This window comes from Antrostomus carolinensis, unplaced genomic scaffold, assembly GCF_000700745.2.
Source record: "Antrostomus carolinensis isolate BGI_N321 unplaced genomic scaffold, ASM70074v2 scaffold37454, whole genome shotgun sequence".
NCBI lineage: Eukaryota > Metazoa > Chordata > Aves > Caprimulgiformes > Caprimulgidae > Antrostomus > Antrostomus carolinensis.
Genome location: NW_010312048.1, coordinates 1 through 22,318, shown reverse-complemented (window position 1 = coordinate 22,318; position 22,318 = coordinate 1). Strand labels below are relative to the sequence as shown.

Here is a 22,318-nt window from a genome sequence, read left to right as displayed (position 1 = left end):
TTTAAAGGCAGCAGGGCGAGGCGGTGGCGTGGAGAAGCGCGAGCTCCCTGCCCGCGCTGTGTTTGCGTGCCCTGCGCTGCCCCTGCAGATAAGGACGGTGCCTGCTGAGGAACTGGGTGCCTCCCTTGGGCCAGGTGGACTGTGAGCTTTGACCTGGCACCTGGCAGAGGCACGTGCGGGACCTTCCTCAAATAGGTGGTGTCCTGCACCAGCACGGGTGTTTGATGGTGTCTTTTTGTCATGCCTTTGCGGGACACGTGTCCCCCTTGCAATTCTCCTTTCTCTGAAAAACTGGTCCTGGAGGCATCCCACGCTGTGGGGAGGATTTCTTTTAAAAAAAAAATCTGTGCAGGAGCAGCCACTGTGGAGGGGCAACCACTGTGGTGGGCACTGGTGTCCAGGAACGTGAGAAGTAGTCTGTGTGTAGCACACCTGTCACAGGACCCCTTGGTCTGACTTCTGCTCCGCAGTGGCTCTGCCAGGGGCTCCTTGGCTGTACACTCTTTAGGGTGTTGGTGGCAGTTTCCTCAGTGGAAAACCATTAGATGTTAAAGAGGAAATGGGACAGTAAAGCTGGCACAGAAATGCTAAGAGGACCGTTATAGCTGATGAAAGTCATAAAAATGTGTAAGTCAGAATTGCTACCTGCAAGCAGTGATATTTCCAGGGTTGTATAACACCGCTGCCTAATAGGTGTGACAGCTTTTACCTGCGAGGAGGCGATGGCTGAGGTAAGGGGCTGCAGCCCGACTTGCCATGCCACCTCGAGGACCCTGCAGACACCAGTGCTATTTTCCTCCACAGGAAGCCAGTGCGTGGCCCTTTTAAAGTATTAAATTCTTACTGGTGCATGGAGTTGCTTGCTGCAGAGTCCCGAGTTGTCTGTGCAGAGGTGTTAGGGAGCAATACAGGCATAAAACGGAGAAGAAGCTGAGTGTAATTTATTTAAACACTTGAGTGGCTTTCGCTGTTGAAATTTTTGTGTGAAATATCAAATGTTTTTGTATTGACTTTTGAAATGCTGAGTCTTGGAGACAAACTCAAATGAAGTGATAACAATTTCTCTTGCTTACAAGCAAGAAAAAGGAGCCTGTGAAAAGCCAGAACTGCTCTCAAGTCTGCCTGAGGACAAAAAGCTGTTTGACTGAGGGGTTCTCGAGTGTGTCAGGTTGCAAGACGTGGCAGGACAGAGACGGTTTGCACAATAGCAGCCCGGCAGCAGGAGTTTAGCTGCTGCTAGGAACACTGCAGAGGCTTGCAGGCGGACCAGTGGTGTTCAGGAGGCTAACCAGGCTGCAGCACTATTTCCTGCCCTCGCCCCCTTCCCTTCTGCATCGTGAGCACCTCCCAGCCCTTCCTTTCTGTGCCTCTGGCACAGAGCCTGCATGAAGCCTTTCTCTCTGCCCTATTTCTGTCCCTAACCTAGCTTGTTTGCATTCTGGCTCCACAGCGCTGTGAGGTCCTGTCTTTGCTGTGGCTCTAGATGAGCTCTGCTCAGAGGGTGGCTGGGGAAGCCCTCCCTGGTTTGCCCGATGCCCTCTCCCTGCTGCCCCATCCTGCCAGCACCATGGCTTGTTGGTTCTGCTGTTTCATCTCGACCTGGATCGGAGGAGGCTGAAAAGACAGGAGGAGGGAAGAATGGGGCAGACTGGGAGGTCAGCCGTTGAAATGGATGGAGAGAAGCGAGCTGGAGGGAGGGAGGGAGGGAGGGAAAGGAGTGCGGCCAGGAACACGTGATAGCTGGGTCATGGCATGGCTCACATGGCAGCGGTGCATGTCTGCTTGTTATGTCACTACATGCCGCCTTTTTTTCTTGCCTTAGGGGGTGTGATAGCTTACATCAGCTCTTCAAGCTCGGCATCTAGCCCAGCCTCATGTCACAGCGAGAGCTCAGACAGTGGTTTCCAGTCGTCCTCTTCGCCTGTACCATCTTCTCCAAACAGCTCCTCCTCAGAAAGCGGCTGCAATGGCCGGAGCAGCGAAGGCTGTGACGGGGCACCGAAGAACGATCGGCTGGAGGAGACTCTTAAAACAAACCAGTCGAGTGTTGCTGGTTTGACAAAAGGCCATAACGGAGTCACAAGTATGTTTCCTGCTGGTTCCTGACACCATCATTTTCCCATTCCATATTACAACCCCACATATTACAGACAGGTTTTCTGTGTGGCTTCCTTTGAAGGCACATAGCAAAGCCTCCGTTTTTATCTTTTACATGATATGTATGGTAATACAGATGGTATTGCCACACAAATGCCAATCAGTGGAGGTCTCATTGCTGCTAACTTCAAACAATCCATAACTACAGTCCAGATTAATTTCAGATTTTCACTAGTGAAAACTGATCTTAATAAAAATCAAACACTGTTAAAATATGTGATGAAGTAAAAGCTACTAGTAATCAAAGACTGCCTTCAGGAGTAGTTACGGACCTGTTTTGCAAATCTAGTTTCTCTGGTTTTTAATACTACCTCCTCTTAATGCCTTACCTTCCCTGTCCCCACATTTCCTTGGGGAAAATAATAAAGAAATTACCAAAACATTTTATTATATTCACATAGCTGTAGCTGGGACTTTTATCTTTTTGATTCTAAGTCTTAATTTGTGGTTATAAAAAAACAAAGGTTTTTGGTATCGGGGCAGAGGTTCCTGAAGATGAAACCTGTTGTAAACTGTTTAGATGAATAGATTGATAGACAACATTTTCATCTCAGTACTAGCTCTGTTTAAAAAAAAAAATAAAAAAAATTGTGGTTGGATTCTTTCTCAGAACCTTAAAAAAAAAAAGTTTTAATTCCTCTTTACAAATGAAACCCAAATGTCCAATAAACTACTTTTCTGGTAGAATGTTTTTTTGGGAGTATTCCCAGCTTTGTTGCTCACTGTTAAGGTAACTGTGGTTACTGAAGTCACGGGTAAAATTCCCATTGGCTTCAGTGAAACCAATGTTAGACCAGCGCTTAGGACTTGGTGAAAATTTTTATTGACAAACTGAGATAAAATAGGTGGGAAAAAACTTGAAAAACTTAAACCATAAGCATATTTACAGGGCTGAGAAGGTATTCTCAAGTTGTAGTATGTAAGCATGACATTCTGGATATGCACTCAAATGAGTAGGCTTTACATACGTAGATGTGACTAACTTACCAGTCCTAAATTGTTATCAAATAGGTAGCATGTGTGGCTTGTTCACAGTATATAATCAAGTGTCCTTTAATGTTTCTGTTTCTAAAGAAATGATGTTTATCCTCTGTTGAGGAACTATTACCTCTATATGGGCTTACTTCTCCTGATGGAAAAACAGATTGAGCCAGAACTTTAGTGGCCTAGTAAACTAAATGGTCCTTTTAAAAGTGCATAAATATAAGCAGACTTTCTATTTCTGCACTTGAGTACAATGCTACTGTGATTGAAAGTCAGTGACTACGTGCTTTCTCCCTGTGCTCTTGAGAGCTTCATGATTGTCTCTTCCCCACTCCCTTGCACTGGTGCCTTCTGAACTGCTCAGGGGTTTTGCACATGCTTGTTGTCTGTTCCTTTGCTGTATTTTTTCTTATGTTGAACTGACCTGACATTTTGCTTTTAGTCCAGGTGTTAAAAGCTGGAAACATGTTGGTACAGTTGTCATTTGTTTTCCATATCCTTGACTTTTCTGTTCTGATTATAGAATTTAATGGCATGGTTCTCCTTTGCAAAGTCTGTGGAGATGTCGCTTCAGGATTTCATTACGGTGTTCATGCCTGTGAGGGCTGCAAGGTGAGCTATGTTTCTGCTCACCTTCCTGCTGGTGAAATGCTCTAGTTCTCCCCAAAAGGGAAAAGGGGTGATACTGCTGAAAAAAATCTCTGTATGCTTCGCTGTTAAGCTTAAATCTGAGAAATGTCAAGACAGTGTATAGGTTGTAGGAAGAGGCAAACCACTTAGCCATGCACAGCATTTTCCGAACTCTGCAGTACTTTCTGTTCTTGCCCCATGTCCAATTCTGCCTAACCTGGAGTGTGTGGCAGAAAACAAGAACTGGAGACAGGGGTGTTAAGGACCATGTCACACCAGACATGTGAATGTTAATTGTATTAAGAAATAGTAGGTGTGAGTTGTCACTTGGGCTGGGACACAGAACAAAACAACTTTGGAAGAGCAGTTCTTTACTATGGGGAAGCCAGAACTGGGTGCTTGCCTGTTTGTGCATCTGTAGATCTGTATTTTCTGATATTGTTAACACTGCAAGTTTTATGTTCTGTGAAGGAGTTTATCAGCTTAAGGGTTATGTGAAAGTACTGCTTTTAAAGGTCATATGGTACAACAGGATGGTTTTGTGGCTAAACAAATGGAGATTGAAGTCAGAAGATCCTATTTTGGCTTTGATCTTTGCACTTGATGTTGTAGGAGATTGAGGGCTTATCTTATAAACTGTCAGTACAGTGGTAGAGGTAACACTGGAGATATTTTGCTCTTGGGTGCTGACTATGCAGGGAACAACTTAGCATCTTCTGTAGTTAGAAATCATAGTTTGCGTTATATACAGATCACACAAGAGGGGGAAGTAAGTCATGAGGAGCAGCAAGTTCTTTAAAATCACTTGGGGCTGCTGGCTCTGAAGCCGGTGATGAGACACAGTGAGGTTTTCTGTGCTTAAAGAGAGGTGAATCTTGGCAGGAGGGTTTGATGTGCTGTAATAATAGTTGTGGGATTTTTTTGTTCATTTACAGGGTTTTTTTAGAAGAAGCATTCAGCAAAACATCCAGTATAAGAAGTGCTTGAAGAATAACAACTGCTCTATAATGAGAATGAATAGGAACAGATGCCAACAGTGTCGTTTCAAAAAATGCCTGTCTGTTGGGATGTCAAGAGATGGTACGTTCCTGTACTGAGCCGTGATCCTCTGAGAGGGAATCTGCTGCCTGCCTCAAAACCAATGGCTAAGGGTCTTAACAGCAGAAAACACAGCCAGCCTATTGTCAGAGGCAGGTTCCCTGTCTGAGAGTGTTTAGATCAGCTTGCCTTCTTGCTCCGTGACTCTCATGAACTGGTAATGTACTGCTGGCTGCAGAGCCGTCCTCCATGTCTGGCGGCTAATGCAGCGGGATGCACTGCAATGGTCTGGCAGGGAGATGGTTGTAACAATAGTCGCAATTTTGTTTTAGTGTTTATAGCTGTATACTGCCTGAATCTGAACAAGACTCTTCTCTTTTTCTTTTTTGTTTGTTTTGTTACTGTTGCTTTTCCAATGAGAGGGAAATCTGCCTAAGCTGGTAGCCTTAGAGTAATCACTATAGAGCCTGAAGACTTAGGTTTGGGTGCACGGGTCAAGCATATATCTGCTCCTTTTTTTTTTTTTTTGTTCTTTCCTCCTTTTCTTGGTGGGAGGGGGAAGGCAAGAAGGCAGGGGTGATGTTGAGCTCTGTCTCTGGCCACCGTGCTGGCTGTCCACTCCTTGTGACTCTTTTTAAAATGAAATGCTGAAAGTGTAGTTCATTAGTCGTCTACAACCTACTGTCACAAACCAGAACTCTTCCTTCTGTTTCACTTTTTAATTTTCTCTGGGTGTTTATTTCACAAGAACTAGGAATCTTGGGCTGTTAGTAATTTAGTGGGTGGAGCATTGAAACTTATTTTAAATAATTGTTCTGAGTTCTTGTCGTGCATAGGCGTTATTTCATCCCCTAGGCGCTTGTTTGTGCATAAGGTTGCATGCTGCTTTAATGAAAGAGATGTAGTTACATTAATGACGGACTACTGCATGAACATAATTACATCAGTCTAAGCTAGTTATAAGCCCTTGTAAGGCTGTGGTTGGACAGGATAGTGAAGGCAGTTGTAGATTCCCTAGGACAGGGTCAAAAGTGCTGCAGCCACAATGATGCCCATCCCCTTGCCAGCAGAAAGTGTCCTTGTCAAGGCAAAGTTATCAGGAAAATTTGCCAAGGTAAGCTTCATTCAGCATTGATTCTCTTTACTTGTTTTAGCAAGTTGTATAATTGGTCCATGAGGAGCTGTCTTGTAGGACTTCTATTCAAATATGATATGAACTGTGTTTAAATTCAGCTAATTGTCAGCTCACAAAGTTGTACTGATTTAATTGATCCAATCTTAAAGACTGACACCTAATTAACTAGCACAACTGTGTGTGTAGTCCATAGCCAGGTTTGTAGCAGAAGGGGAAAAGGCTTTGGAGGTTGTGTTGTATGTAAACAACAGCATACATTTTGTATGTCACGCCTATCCTATGCCCAGGAAGCTCCTTGGCTTCAGTGGTAATACCCCTACCCCTACCACCAATACCCTGGTATTGGTGAGAGTTAAAGTCTTTCTTTAAAGTGCAGGATTTTTGGTTGGGGTGTGAATTCTGTGTGTGTGGTAATACTTTCAGGATTGACCTTTTTTTTTCTTTTTCCTTTTTTCTTTTCCCTTCCCACCACCATGTTTCATTTCTCCATCTCGGCAGCTGTTCGATTTGGCCGCATTCCCAAACGTGAAAAACAGAGGATGCTGATTGAAATGCAGAGTGCCATGAAGACCATGATGAACAGTCAGTTCAGTGGTCACTTACCCAATGAAGCATTAGCGGAACGGCAAGATCAAGCACCTCAAGAAGACCTTTCCTCCAAGCCCAAACAAGAGCAGGAAACCATCAAAAGCCCTTCTCCCCCTCCGAGCACTGACATGGCTAAGGAAGAAGTGATTGGAATGGTCACTAGGGCCCATAAAGACACTTTCATGTACAACCAAGAGCAGTCCCAAAACCCAGCAGAGGTGATACAGTCCCAGAGTGGGGAGAGCGTGTCAAAGAACTCTGAGCAGTACATCTTCAGTGGCGAGCACTGTGTTAGTGGGCTCGGTGGCCCTCAGTACCCTGAAAGTGAGCAGCATCTTGGTGGACAGTACAAACGGAGAAGTGCAGTGCATTATCCAAGTGGGCACGCCATGTGTTTCACAAACAGCCACTGTATGAACTTCCCCGGTGGTTATACTCAGCGGCTGTGTGATAGGATCCCAGAAGGTGGCTTTTCTTCAAACAAGAACACCACTTACTCTTGCAGCACAGGAGGAAGAATGCATCTGGTATATTGATATCAACTGTTTGATTTGACTTAGTGGAAGGTTTAGTGATGAGTTTGATCCAGCTGTGCCTCTTTAGTCACTGAAGCTGCGTACGATTGGTACAACTGCTGACACTTAAAATAGCGACACAAGTTTGATAGTGCAAATTGCGATGGAGGAGAGTAATGGCTCCAGTTGTGTGGAGGATTTGAAATCATAAATATGATGGGCTTGCTTGGCTCGGTTTTTAGCAAAATGAAAGTAGACTAATGTCAAAGAGCTTTGGTTGAAGAAAACTAATGGGTTTTTTTAACTGCCTTGACTTAAAAATGAAAATAGATACTAGGAGTTTATAAATTCCCTTCTTCACTCAATCCTCTTGAAGACTTCACTTTAGAATAATCTACGCAGTCAGATATGCTGTATTTTCCTTAAAGGTATCCAGAGCAAATTTCCAGGGTGCAGCCTCAGGGCTAGGATTTTAAGCCAGTCTGCATGCCTTGCTAGTGTTTTGTTTTAATGGGGACAGGCTGATTTTGTTACAGGCAGTGTGAAATACAGGCTCAATGAGACCCACAGGCTGTGCATCTTTCTCACCTAAAACATCATAAGATCTGAACAGAGGCAGGAGGAAGATACGCAGCTAAACTACTTGAGAGAAGTTCAGGGTCTTCTCTGTAGTACTTAGACAAGTGAGGCTCTGAACACACCTCTAGGTACCTTAGATGACTTTGCTAGGGCATTTTCTCACTGAATTCTTAACAAGGATGCTTCCTGTTTTCTTGCACATGTTTTGTTGTTGGGTTTTTTTTCTCCCTTAACACGTCCCTCCTGTTTGCCTTGCACCTGCTGTTTCTCTGCCATTCAGGCAAACGGTTCCGTAAGCCCCTTAAAATAGATTGTCCTTCTCTTTATCACTGGAACCACCTGGGATGAGAGAACATAACATCCTTGTTCTCATCCTGCGCTCCTGTCGAGAAGCACAAGCCCCTGACCTGTCTGAAGTACTTGAGCTGCTGGTGTTTTTCTTCCTCCTACTTTATAAAGATTCTTTACAGGTTCTTGAAGGCCACTGAAAGTCTCCACACAGTGAAAGCTCTTTATTTTGATGCTGGATTTCCTTTTTTGATTGTTTTTTCATTTGATTGGTTGTTTTTTTTTCCTTCTTTGGCTACTGCATATGTGGACCATGCCATCCCTAGCAGGCTCTGACCTTAATTGCAGACTCTAGGCACTACACCACAGCAAATAATAATAATTCCCAACCTTTCTTCCTTGTATAAAGTATGTGGAGTCACTGCAACGGCATTCTTGGCAGCCCTGAGGAGCAGAGGTTAAACCTGTCAGTGTGGCAGGCAGGGAGTGGTGCTGCCGGCAGAGGCCCAAGCAGGCAGTTTGACCTGTACATAGCTGCTGCAGGGAGATTTAACACAGCCGATGATGAGGAAACAAAACCAAATCCAACAGAGCACTACAGGTCCCCCCCAGCACCTCTGACATGAATGAGGGGTTTGCTAGAGAGCTCAGTGAGATCAGGATCCGACCAAAATGAATCAGTAGCAGAAAGAGAGTATAATTAGGCTATGAACCAGTACAGGAACAGGTGTTCTGGGATTTGGGTTTTTTTTTATCGATACCCCCACAACTAGAAAAGCAGAACAGGTCATTCCTGAAGAGGTTCTTCTAAAGAGAGCTAGTGACTGTACAAGCTGACAGTTGCTTCCACAGGAAGCCTGTCAGAGTTCAAGGAGCATCAGGATGATGCTTTTAGTGATACGGGTTTTTTTTAGATAATCCTGCGAGGAGCAGGGAGTTGGACTCGATGATCATTAATGGGTATCTTCCAGCTTAAGATATTCTATGATTCTGTGACTCGGGCAGAGGTCTCTCAAGAGAGGTTAGACATAATACACAGTGGGGAAAGTGGCAGTTTCTCCTTGGGACCAGGTGCCTGGAGGTTGGAGTAAACCACTGGGGGATGAGAAGTTAAAGTGCTTTTTGTGTCCCATTCACAGTGGGGTGCTGAACCAGAGATTCCTTATTTTCAGAGTATTGTGTTTTAACAATACCTGTGTGAACCGCTGCGATATCATGGACAGAGCAGTGGTTAGTGTTTGCTATGCTTCTGGCTGGTGCCTAGACCTTTCCTTCTGCCAAAACCTTTCATGATTTTCAGTTTATGAAAAAGGTCCCCCTCTACCCAACATATAAACATTTGGTTTTGTGCGTTCTCCTCAGACACACAAATTTTACTGTGATTCACAGCTAAACCAAGAAATCTACAATTCCATTCCTTGTCTTCTGGGGAGAGAGAAAGGGGAGAGCTTTCTGCATATTGACTGATTACCAGTTAGTAACTGGTACTTAGGCAAAAAAACCTCAGAAATTTATATCTGTCTCCATCTTGTTTTCCATAGCTGTTGGCGAATACACACGTGCACACACACTAGCATATATACCTGTTGAATGTAGTCTTGTAATGTAATTCTTGAATGTATTGTAATCTGAGGACCTTCCACACAAAGAATTGTTAGGCAGTTACCAGATTCAGGATGCCCTGCAAAAGCAGCATAGCTCTGAGGAATTACTGATCTATTTCACTGTTTCTCTTTGCTTTGCTGACATTATGTAGGATTACACACACTGTTTAGTATAATTGTGAGGAATACTTAAAGGAATTCTTGTCCTTGATGATGACACGTGAAATGAATATTAAAAGGTTTAAACTTCATTAAAAGATGTAAATTTTAGAAAACAGACCTGAAAATATCTCAGAGTGTCTGGTTGGGTTTTACAGAGGGAATTCATTTGCAGTCAGCCTTGACTGATACGTCTGGTCTCATTGTAATGGATTCAGACTTTCCTACAAAAAGTCGCTGTATATTTGTATAAAAGAAAGCATTTTGTCATCTCATGGCTGAGCAAAGTTGGAATACCAGTTCCTTGGTGGTATTCCTTCAGTGATACAAATAAAAGCAAACCTGTAGGAGAGAAAGGTTGGCCTAGTAATGAGGGTGTAAACCTATGACTCAGGAAACCAAGGCTGGGTTCCTTGCTCTGGTGTTAACACCTTTGTCACCTTGACTGAGTCACTTTAATTGCCTGCAAAACAAGAAAGATACATGAGAATGAACGTCGTAGTGACCATGAAATTACAATCAACTGATTGTGAAATCGTGATTAATTGTGAGATTGCAGGGATAATACAAGTAAGAGAAATCCAAATGTCAGGCATGAGTTGAGATCAGAGAAGAATAGCATAACCTGGGTTCTCTCAAGTCTTCTGCTATAAACAATATTGGAGTTTCCAGGGTCAGCAAATTTAGAAACAGATTGCCAATGGATTGCCATGGGTTTTTTGTTGTTTGTTTCAAAGGGAGGGGGAGAAATTCAGTAGCTTTGGGAGTTGACTGAGTATTACTGATCTTTTTTCTCTGTGCATCATTATTGCAAAGCTGTCTTGAAGAATAAACCTGCTTCTTCCAAGTATTTGTCAGTATGTGGAATGATATCTTTAAGAGTTGTTTTCTGTGTATTTTTTGTAAACATCAGGTCTGCCCAATGAGTAAGACTCCCCACGTGGACCCAAACAAGTCTGGCCATGAAGTCTGGGAAGAGTTTTCCCTGAGTTTTACCCCTGCAGTGAAGGAAGTGGTGGAGTTTGCCAAGCGCATCCCAGGTTTCCGAGATCTCTCCCAACATGACCAGGTTAATCTTCTGAAGGCTGGGACCTTTGAGGTGAGACCACTGTGTGTATATTGTGGACCTGCCAAGCTGTGGATCAGTCTGACCCCTTTAAGAGCAAAAATAACTAGAATTGGGTTGTCTCGGACAAAACCAGCTTGTTTGGGGATGCTAGCTCTGAGCTTTCCTTAAGCTGATATTGTCCAGTGCTTTTGTTCAAATCTTGGTGAACTGTCCCTCTTCCAAGTAGCTAAAAAGTGCTCAGCCCTTTTAACCTTTCCTCTTCGCTGGGCTTTAATAGATGAGGAGTTGCTTGGTTTTGCATAGCAGTGGTTACTTTGACAGCTACCTTTGCTTAGCCTGGAGAGAAGCAGACCCCATCTGGAAGGGTGGGTAGTTTAGAAAGAATCACAGAATGGTTTGGGTTGGAAGGGACCTTAAAGATCATCTAGTTCCAACCCCCCTGCCATGAGCTATTGACTTAGCGGTTTTGTAGAGGAATGTTTATTGTTCTGTATGTCCTTCCTTCTACCACTGTGCTCCCTGCCAAAGACAGAGCATCCATCCTGACCAGTCACCATTAGCCTTTGGTGGCAGCTGAGGGTTGCTGAAGCCTCCATCTCCAAAGCAGTAACACTGATAACAGGCTGGACTGCTGCAGCTCTGTAGGTACAGTGTACCAGCTGCAGCCTGACTTACTCTAGACTAATCCCACCAGGTCCTCATGGTTAATTTCACCCACTTGCAAGCGTGACATGAATTAGTGGTGCTAAATTGCAAACGATACCAGAGAGTTCAGAGCTGGTTTGTAATTATTGACCTTCATTCACCAGGGAACCTTTACTGAGTTTTAGTTGCTGTTCCAGACTCTTGCGTCTATTTGAGACCATGCACATTTTATGAGTATTGAGATGTGAAGTTTAAACATAGAGGACCAGATGAGCTGAAGTCCCAAGTATTCAATGTTGCTGTGTTTTTCTGGGGAGGGCTTTTGCTCTTGTTTAGTAGATGGATTCTTTCAAAGAGGGAAGCTGCATTTTGTATTTACCTGAACCAAAGATATTTCTTATGTGTTGGATCTTTTATCTGCATTTATACAGCCCAATTCTAAAATGGATAATTGTTGGGTTGGAAGGTACAAGTTACACTGGAACACTTGGTGCCTGGAGTATGTTAGTTTCTTTGTTTCTTCCATTTTGCTGTCATGTATTTTTGCCATTTTACTTATTCTTGACCTTTTAATATTAATCTGCAACTCCTGTTGTAGCTAAGGGCTGTATTTTCACTTCTTCAGCTACAACTTCTTACATTGCTGTTCACATTACACAAAAATATTGGTTCCTTCCTCTACAAAGTGGTGTACTGTCCGGTGCCCTCAAGGAGGGTGGAAAATCAGGCTTGAACTGTCCCTATAATGTAAAGGCAAACCTTCATATTTTGCAAGTAAAATGTTTTGCCTTGGCCTTTCTTCACCTCAAGCTTTTCTCAAGCCTCATTCATACGCCTTTTTGCCAGTTACAAGCACTACTGATAAGAAGGTTTCTATATCCAGGGGAATTAATAATAATGTATGGCTGCATGCTTATCCCTACTCACTTATTTATAAGAAACATTAATGGTTTCTGTTAGTGAGCTGGTACCTGTAGTTTAAGGCCTATGTGGCATTTTAGCAACAGAAAAAAACAAAAAACAGCGCTGCAGAGCAGCAGGGGGGAAAAAAGGACAACCACTAGGATTAATGAAACCATTGCAATAGAGGCAAAACCATCTTGAAGCCTGGTGCATACCAGCTCATTTCTGTCTTCTGGGTAACTAAACTGTGATATTCCAACATCTGCATGTTAATAGAAGAACCTGAGTAAAAGTGCTGCCTCTAAGCCTGTTTTGGCTCCCTTGGGCACCAGTGCGTGGCTGTCTTGGCACTGTGCTTACCAGTAGCTTGTGTTCAAGGAGTGCTTGTTCATTTGGGGGTAAGAAGATGCACAGAGACAATGCTGGTGCAGGAGCAGTGTAGCTATATTTTTTGCACACGTGTAAGCTAAAAAGCGCTCTTAGAACTGGGAGCACTGGGGAGCTTGGTATATCGTGATAGCGTTTGCATGGCTTTGTATGGGAGCCAGCTCAGAAACAGCAGGGAGCGTAAAATAAGGAACTCAACTGGATTTGAGCGGGTCCTCCCCCACCTCCACAATCCCCTACTCCAAATGTAGTTGATGGTAGAGCTAACAATCCCCTTGGATCCATGGAGGTAGTGACTCAGTTTCTCCACAGACTCACAGACTTGTTAATTTGGCTGCAGGTGGTGGGGAAACGAGCCTGTGTGGAGGTTTTTGTGTGCTTATAATGCTATAGTCAGGTGATAGGGTTGATCAGGTATATCCTCAGCATGCACAAATGAGTCTGGCTTGAAGTGAAATGGGATGAATCAATTATGTGCTATACCAAAGTCTAAACTGTTCTTCACTGGGTTAGAATAGTGACATTGAAATCTATAGGCGAGGTCTTTGCCTTAGTATTAAGTCAACACAGCTTCATGGGTTTCAGTTCTGAATACCAGCGTTTATACCGGTTGCTCGTTATTTAAAGTTCATGTTTCTGAAGCGCAGTTCTGTAAGAGGAATACAGTTTTGAACTGAAAGGTTGTTGAGTACCTGGTGGATCCCTGCTCATGCACAAGTTCAGTTTTGTCTGTCTGCCCTTTGTCTTCTTTTGTTGTATTCTGTGGGCTTTTGCGCCTAGGTTTCTGTACTCTCTAGTTAATGTCATCAGAGGAAATATAGCTTAGCTGACATGGGTGAATAATAGTGCTCATGTGTCCATCAAGATTACTGCATGTCATTTGGCTGTTTAAATTTAGGAGCAGGTCATGTAATGTGCATGAATGCTGTTTGAATTCTCAAACATTTTCATTATTTTTTGAACCCTCATTTTTTAAGTTTGTCAAAGGCACTAGTCTTTGCTGAAAACCTGGTTCTCCTCTCATCTGTAGTAAACATTTACATTAATGCAGTTATGTAGGGTAAGTGAGAAGAGACGACTGTCACACCAAGAGATTACAGCAAGTCTGAAGTTTTAACCAATGCCAGTTGGTTCATTTTCTCCAAATAAGAAGGCTGGTGTGTGCAGCTTAAACCTTGAAAATGTAAATAAGGTTGTTGACCATGAACAAATGAAACTTTACAAGCCATTCCAGAGGGAAACATTTCACAGTACGACTGAGAAACCACAAGAGAAATCTCAGCCCAGAGGGGTAAGTTGAGCACATGTCAACTGCTCCAGCCCAGGTGCTTATACCAGAGGGGTATTCCCAGCTGCAGCTACAGACCAGGTGCTGTTTCAAGCCCCGCTTCCGTAGCCTTTTGAAGGCTGTACACGTGGCTCCTTTCTCCCAGAGCTCATTAACATTCCTGTGACAGCAGCAATGTGGCATGGTATTTTCCCAAAGAATGCCAAGTGGGCCAGATCATCAGGTGGTGTAAATCAGCATTGTTTCAATGGAGCTGCTCCAGTTTACGCCAAGCGAGAATCTGGTTCAGTACCTTCATTTTGCTCCTCATCAGTGTGGCCAAGAAAACATTTCTTCTAACGCCCTATATGCCTTTGGCTGTTTGGTGGCTTAAGCAAGTTGTCCTACTGGCATATTTATGAATGGCATTGTCTTTGTGGCTCAGGTTATTTGAGGCTTCAATTTCAGTTTTCTTTCCTTTCATGTGCTATAGCCCCTCCCTTGCATCCACTTGCTAATTTTTTCATCTGTTTGTTTCTCTTGGACTACTAGACCAGAGCTTGCACTGGGTTTAGAGCTCAATAGCATGCTGATAACTGCTGTACAAGCACTCTGTACAGAAACTAACACTTCAGTTTGAATGATGTTTAAAAGTTTATTTTTTTCCTTTGGCTTTTATAGAAACCCACCTATATTTATCTGGTTTTGTTGTTCTTCTTTTCTTTCACCAGGTTTTAATGGTACGGTTTGCATCCTTGTTTGATGCAAAGGAACGTACTGTCACCTTCCTGAGTGGAAAGAAGTACAGTGTGGATGACTTGCATTCGATGGGAGCTGGTGATCTGCTCAACTCAATGTTTGAATTTAGTGAGAAGCTAAATGCCCTGCAACTTAGCGATGAGGAGATGAGTTTGTTTACAGCGGTTGTCCTGGTATCTGCTGGTAAGGAGAGAAAGTTAACTTACACCTTTGCCAAATTCTGAATATGGCTCGCTATTAAAAGATTTCTGTAAAATGCATACCCTGTTATTTCACATCTAAGTGCAATTTAGTAGGTTTTTAACTACTAGCAGCCTGTAATTTACTTTTTTTTTTATACCTGCTCTTTCTAATATTGCCTGTTGGAAAAATGTGGCAATGGGCTTATTTTCCTTCTACTTCCTGTAGAATGCAAAAATACATCTCGTAGCTGCCTGGTGGCTGTTTAGAAGCTATTTGTCTCATCTAAGTTTCACAGGACAGCATCAGTGAAATTACTCCTGACTTGCACAGCCTAAGTCTTGGGATAAGGTGGTATTTTTACTTCCGAGTATCGTCATTGAAGTCTGTTGCGTATCTTACTTAAGTCTAAATCCAACAGTTTGATCTCTGCCTATGTCAGCAAGAAAGCCCTACTCATCTGCATCATGACTTCTTACTGCTAAAGGTCTGCCAATCCACTCACATCTTCACCGGCCTCATATCTTATTTCAGTCCCTGGATATACAGAGCACCCTGGCCCAGATTCAAAGAGGGATTAAGCACCTACTTCTGTGGTATTATCTAAAGCCTCAAATTAGGCACATTAGCTCTCTGCATATAATGCCTGGAATACAAGATGCAGAATCCCTGCTTGCTGAGTAAAGAGCTCTCTAGATCTAGGTAGCTAGCAGGAACACTAGTAGTGCCCACTTAGACAATAAGCCAGCATTTGGGGGCCTCTCACTTGACCAAGTGCACTTCTGCCATGTGAGTGGCTTAGACTCGCATCTTTTTTATCAGGGAGGGGCACCCCAGGCATGGTGCTGTAGGCACATGAAGCCTCTGTAAATGAGGTGGGACAGTTCAGTCTCATAGCTTTGTGCATGGCCTAGCTGAAATGTGACAGCACAGGACGGGGCAGCTGTAGCCTCTAAACTTTGTAAGGGGTGGAAATGAGCAGAGGGTGGTTCAGAGTTTGCAAGCTTCAGAAGTCAGAACAAATGGCAGCATGAAGGAAGCATGGCACTGTGGTCAGTTAGTGAAAATGTTCAGGTAGCACAGAGAAACCTGGGGTTTTAGTTGCTTTTCCAGGCTCTGCTTTACCTATTCTGTCCGTCAAAAACTAAATTGATGAGAACTGAAGACAACCTTTAAAATAAGGACTGAGAACCAGGCCTCTTCCCTCCTTGTGCAATGTTAAAACTGGACTACAGCCACTCTTCTTGCTTCCTCAGCTGCTGGACCCTAGAATATAAGAATCTCTGTTCCACCTATTTCGAATGTAAGTGACTGTATCTCTTCTATTAGTCATAGAAGCATAGAATGGTTTGCCTTGGAAGGGACCTTTAAAGGTCATCTAGTCCAGGCCCCCTGCAGAAAGCAGGGACATCTTCAAACAAATCGGGTTACTCAGAGCCCTGTCCAACCTGACCTCGAATGTTTTCAGGGATGGGGCTTCTACCACTTCTCTGGGTAACCTGTTCCTGTGTTTCACCACCCTTAAATGTGATTAAATGTGCTTTTAGCACAGAGCCAGCCCCCACAGCCTTTTAAGCACTGCTCTGTGCTGTTGCTAGCTCCCAGTAGGACCTAGCTTAGGGGTGGCGTGTAACATGTACATGCATGTAATGTCAGAGCTGCGCCACAGGACAAAAAGAGGAGGTGTTTAGTATTCAGGCTTCTCGCAGCTGCTGAGGCATGACTTTGGGCATTATTGCTACTTATCTTAGCTTCCTTGTGATCTGATCTGCAGTCTGGTCACAACCTTCCTGGACATCTTCACAAAATACTTCTAGAGTTTTATAGAGCACAACTTAATTGATCTTCCAGGATTTGGGACCAAACCTGCATTTGTACCATATTTCAGACACAGTGGAAACCTCAGTGGTTGCTGTGAGTCCAGCAATTTTCTGATCAGCTGTACTCTGTAGCTTGCAACTGGATTGAAATGCTGCAGTCATCATGCACAAGTGAGTAAGTGAGTAAGCTTCACACTTCAGCAGGTACCAAAGAAGAACACAAGTGCCCCTGGCAGAGCTTCTAGGGAAGATCCTTGCAGTGTGAGGAGGAGAAGGTGCCTGTAGAACTGAAGGATTGTGGACATCCGTTGATTAAACAGATCTTGAAAGACAGATGGCCCACACCCCACCCCTCAAGGAGGAATGTGACCTAGAGAGTCATTTCTCATAAGGTGGAGGCAGAGCTCAATTAAAGGAGCAACTGGAAGTAGACTGAGAGGGAGAAGAAAGACTTGGACTAATTGAAGAGAGAAGGCTATAGTAACTCACCTGAGGCAACCAGGAAAGACTGGACTGCATCCTTCTGCCTTCAGAGGCAAGGCAGTACTGTTGTCACCTTGTCTGGCATTGCGTGTGCAAATGTCAACATCCGTGCTCAGGACAGAGCAAACCTAAAGGTTTTGCAAAGTAGGGGGCACATGGGATAGTTAGCTGAACAAATAAAGGCAGAGAGGCTTCTCTTCACTCGTGCTGTCTTGGGAGAGCAGCTATAAAACCTAATGGACAGTCTTCACAGAAGAGTGGAATATGTGCTAATAAACATGGTTTGATATTAATCAAAGTTCATAATTGTTAAGAGTAGAAGGTTCTGGAACAGTCTTTCTGAGGGAACACGAAACATGAACTGCTTCAAGGTGAATCCTTAAGTGGATTATATAATATTTTTTCCCATATGTAGTTCCCATAGAGAACTACAGTGAATAGTCCAGGAGAACTTCCTAGTCTCTGTTTATCTGAGAAGTCCGATTGGATTGACACTGACAGCATAAGGGAGGGATTCCCACTCTGACAGTGTGATCTGACTCAGTGCTACTCCAGAAAGCTGTTGTCATTCTGTGTCCCAGTTCTGCAAAGTGCTGAAGTACATGTACACATCAAAGTGCATTTCTGTTCATGTCCGTCACTTGTGTATGTATGTACCCTGCTGAATTTAAATGGCGTCTGAGAAGAGAGGCTGCAGCTTGGAAGGAAAAACTACTGTGCATGGTTATTAGGTGAGATGTTTTGCTTAGAAATTCATCCTTTTAAGCTGCTCGCTTAGGTTGCACCTAAGGAGAGCAGGCATGTGCTTAAATACAGATCTCTTGAAAGAGATGCTTCAGGTGTGGGGTGAGTGCAGTACGTGAAAGCATAATATTTTTCTTCATGTCGAAATTCTTCTTTTCTTTCTTAGTTGTGAGTTTTTGGGAGCATCATGTTTCATTTTGTAAGTGCTTCAGAACACAGAAATAGTGCCCAGTCATGTCAAGGCTTGTACTCCCTTTGCCCTTGGGGATCCCATTGTACAGATACAAGTGTGGCCTGTCCTGAGTGGGATTTCCTCCTCAAACATGAACCTCCAATTAAGTTTACAGTTCTATGTACAAACTTGAGAAATGTTTGCAATTTTTACTTACATGTGCCCTGTCTCACTGCTTGTGTTGTAAATTGTGATTCAGCAAAATGTTTAAGTGTGTGCCTCAATCTGTCCTTTTCTGGAAACAAGGGTAAGTGATTACAGAAAAGCTGATTGAATGCTGCCAGGTCGTCATGAGCTTTATACTTTACTAAGTTGATGCTAAATAATATTTGAAAGACTTGGTATGTGGGTTTGAAACTTCTGGCGTAAGTATTTAATTTTTCTTGTGCTTATTAATTTAGTGAGTTATTCTTGCAGTGGCTTCATGTTGCAAACTACATTTGTTCAGTCTCTTTTTTTTTCCTTCCCCCTGTCCTTCTTCTGTTGTCTGTCTTTCTGTCTTTCTGTCTTTCTGTCTTTCTGTCTTTCTGTCTTTCTGTCTTTCTGTCTTTCTGTCTTTCTGTCTTTCTGTCTTTCTGTCTTTCTGTCTTTCTTTCTTTCTTTCTGTCTTTCTTTCTTTCTTTCTGTCTTTCTTTCTTTCTTTCTGTCTTTCTGTCTTTCTTTCTTTCTCTCCCTCTCTCTGCTCTCCCCTCTCCTTCTTTTTAGATCGCTCTGGAATAGAAAATGTCAATTCTGTGGAGGCACTTCAGGAAACGCTAATCCGTGCATTAAGGACCTTAATCATGAAAAATCACCCAAATGAAGCCTCTATTTTCACAAAACTTCTTTTGAAATTACCTGACTTGCGTTCCTTAAACAACATGCACTCTGAAGAACTCTTGGCCTTTAAAGTTCACCCGTAGGCCTTTTAGGTCTCATTTGTACTTGGACTTGCCTCGTGTTAAACTGTTTTGTGCTAAAATATGTATTTATACAGTTGTACTACTTGTTGGAGAGAGAGCAATCACAGACTGTGAACAATTGATAGCTGTCCCGTAACCATGCAATAACGCTTCAGCAGCAGGTGCTTTCAGCTAACGTCGGCACAGTATCGGAGCCCTCCGAGACGTCCAGCCCCAGCTGTGCCGTGCTTCTGCAGAAGAGGTTGCGATGAGCCCGAGTAAATACGGACTGTTCTGTCACTTAGAAACACCACTGCCGCCTCGTGTAAACTGAGCGCAAAATAGCTATGTGTGTGCATACGGAGCATGGAATGGGGTGGGAACAATCCTCCGCTCATAGGAAAATGGAAGAGCTGATTTAATTGGTCTTTCATTTATCTAATAGATGTCTGTCTGTGTCTCTTGATAACTCACTCATGGTTTCACTGTTGTTATTCCATTAAACCTGATGGAATGATTTCAGCCTGCATCAGCTCTTCACTAAGCATGTGTTCATGCCATGTGTATATAATATAAATAGTAAAGTAATGAGTGTTTATGGCTATATAAAGTACAGAGTTGTGTGTATATATGTGTATGTATATAAATAGTTCTATACATAAAGTATACATATAATTTCTTCACAATATTTTAAACTGTGAAGGAATTTAAACTTACAACAGAAGGTGATCTACAGAAAGAACCAAATAGATGCACTTTGCATATTGCTGAACTAATTATCTGAGCATTTCTAATTTTTAGAAACCATCAAATTTGCATTAATATGCTGTGTTTGTTAATTTAAAAAACAAAACAAAAAACACCTAACAGAGTGGCACCAAAGGGACAGTGTCAGATTCAACTTAAGGAAGGGGTTCGTACAGAATCTGAAGTTGAGAGGGTTGGTTGTGGCACTAATGAGATCGATTGTCCATTGCCACCAAGGTTCTTATGTTCTGCTAAAGATTAAATAAGCACCAGATGCTCTTCAAAAACTTAAGCACAGCCAGAAAGAAACTATCAGATGAGGAACAGCATCTATCAGAAAAAAAATAAGGGAAAAATGTATCCATGGTTGAGTTTGGGTGTATGTGTGTTCTGTGACCATTTATTTCTTGCAATACATAATTTTGCTGCTTCATTGCTAAATGAGAATTGAACACAGAAGTGTGAGATTCCCCATGTCTTTTCACAATTTGGGCTTTGTGGTTCCCATGCCTGTTCTTCTGGAGCTCTCCACTGGTACGTGTGCATGTGTGTGTGTGTGTGTGTGTAGGTGCAGAGAAGGTGGACTGGATGGTCTGGATTTTTTTCTTAAAAAAGCACCACAAAAACCAAACAAACAGGACTTTTGTTGTTGTTTATGCCAGTAGCAAATTACAAAGCAGATCCTCAAGGCTTAAGATTCTGTTGCTTTTTCCATCTCGGACAGCAGTTCTCTATGGGTTTTCTTCATTTGTAGCAGGACCTGGCACCAGAAAAGAAAGATTTAATTTTTTTTTAAAAAGAGTCAAAGCAGTTGTGTTAGTTAGGTTTATGTTTTGCTACGTGGGAAGAAGATGCTCCATTACCCTTGTGTGTAGTTAACTTACGTTAGAGGTAGCCCTCTGGGTCTCTAGCATTTGGTAACACTACTCTGCGGAGGGAGCGACCTCTCCGTTTGTAACCGCGTGTAGATGAACACGGTAGTTGAGGCCAGGAGCCAGAAAGTCGCTGGACTGCAGAGCCCCTCCTCGGCTCTCAAGAACACAGCAACGAGTTGATGGGAGCCCTCATGCCTGCAGTGGAGCTGGAGCAGAGGCAGACACCCGCCTTCCCTCAGCATCATCTGTACCCTGCCAGGGCTCCCGTCACCTCTGGGCTGGGGCTTTCCCCTCGGAAGGTGGTAAGGAGTGCTGGTCAGGGGGCCGAGAGCAGGAGGGGGCAGGTGCTTGAGTTAAGAGCTGAGGAAAATTCAGCTTTAGCCTTGGCCAGGGAGCAGAAGAGCCCACCCTTTCCCCTCTTCTTCTGCTGCTGCAGGGCGAGCAGTCCTTCTGCTTAAGCTACTATAACCACTGGATAATGGCCCCATAATACATACAGTTCTGCTATCCAAATGTGCTGTCGGGGTATATTGTCCTAATTTCTGTTAACTGTCTGCATCCTACCAGTATTATTCGTTTGAGAGCTTTACCAAATTATGCATTGAACCATTCAGACTTTAGGAAGGACACAGTCACATGTTTTGTGTTATTTAGGAACTGAAATGGCATCTTTGTAGACCCCATTTCAAATGTAGAAAGTACAGTAAACCCTTGGTTGTTTTGGGAGGGAAGGAGGCTTCTTACAGAGATTGCCACCTTACAACTGTGTTTTGTTGTGTTTTGTTGGTTTTTTGTGTGTTTTTTTTTTCTTTTTTCTTAAAACTGTATTATTAAGCCTTTAGGAATGTATAACCAGGACTGAGTAATTACTGCTTATTAAATTTTTAGTTACATTGACTGTGTATACCTATAGATAGATAATCTAACTTGTGATACTTCATTTGAAATAATCTTCCTGTACATAATGGAAAAACATACATAACAGAAAAAAGCCCCAAACAGATTGACTGAACAAAAAAGTTGATTAAAGTACAGTTCAAAAGTGACCCCACGTATTGCAAACCATAGCTGGACTCTTAGAAGAAAATCTAAACTCATTGTGTTCGCTGTGTATTGTGAGCTCTTCTTTTACTGTGTCACTGGTTATACACTTGTTAAACGCTGAGATAATAGACTTCATGCCAGGCATTTGAGTACTGTAGATTGGGTCATTGCTGAAAGATTAATGTACTGTATGACTTAAATGGAATTTTTATTCTTGATTTTATTCTTGATTTTGTTCTTGTTTTAAAAGATTAAATATGGGCATTATGTCAGCGAGCTAAACTGTGTTTCTGTATTCTTTGTATTTTTCTGTACAAACTCAGGAGAGGAGGACAACATGCCGAGATTGACAGAGTAGCAGTAAGGGATGAGGACATCAGCTGCTGTAAGGTCACAGGAGCTGCACTGGTGCACGGTGACTGGGAACCTGTATCTCGGTCCACCTGTGATACTGGCCTGTCTTGCCAGGTGGTTGGATGGGGTTTTCCAGTGCACTTTGCTTACTATAGTTAAAAAACTTTTTGGGTCACTTCATTAAAATAGTTATTTTAAACACCTTCATTACATTTCAAGAAGCATTCTGAGGGTCACACCAGGCCAGGGAG

The 22,318-nt window shown here is 43.0% G+C and overlaps 1 protein-coding gene across 1 annotated transcript; it reads left to right on the top strand.

The window, feature by feature from the left end:
* Positions 1–1,689: 1,689 nt before the first annotated feature.
* Positions 1,690–19,958, top strand: NR1D2 (nuclear receptor subfamily 1 group D member 2). Its single transcript, XM_010166924.2, has 7 exons — positions 1,690–2,083; positions 3,665–3,753; positions 4,707–4,851; positions 6,443–7,059; positions 10,591–10,776; positions 14,680–14,890; positions 18,872–19,958. The coding sequence occupies exons 1-7, from the start codon at positions 1,753–1,755 to the stop codon at positions 19,066–19,068; spliced, it is 1,776 nt and encodes a 591-aa protein (XP_010165226.1). The 5' UTR covers positions 1,690–1,752; the 3' UTR covers positions 19,069–19,958.
* Positions 19,959–22,318: the final 2,360 nt, after the last annotated feature.

Bases quoted from the DNA above. Each gene is read 5' to 3' on its own strand.
- NR1D2 (XM_010166924.2), top strand. From the start codon at position 1,753: ATGGCTCACATGGCAGCGGTGCATGTCTGCTTGTTATGTCACTACATG. The intron at 3,754-4,706 runs GTGAGCTATGTT...GTTCATTTACAG, and splicing joins ATGCCTGTGAGGGCTGCAAG to GGTTTTTTTAGAAGAAGCAT. The intron at 14,891-18,871 runs GTAAGGAGAGAA...CCTTCTTTTTAG, and splicing joins GGTTGTCCTGGTATCTGCTG to ATCGCTCTGGAATAGAAAAT.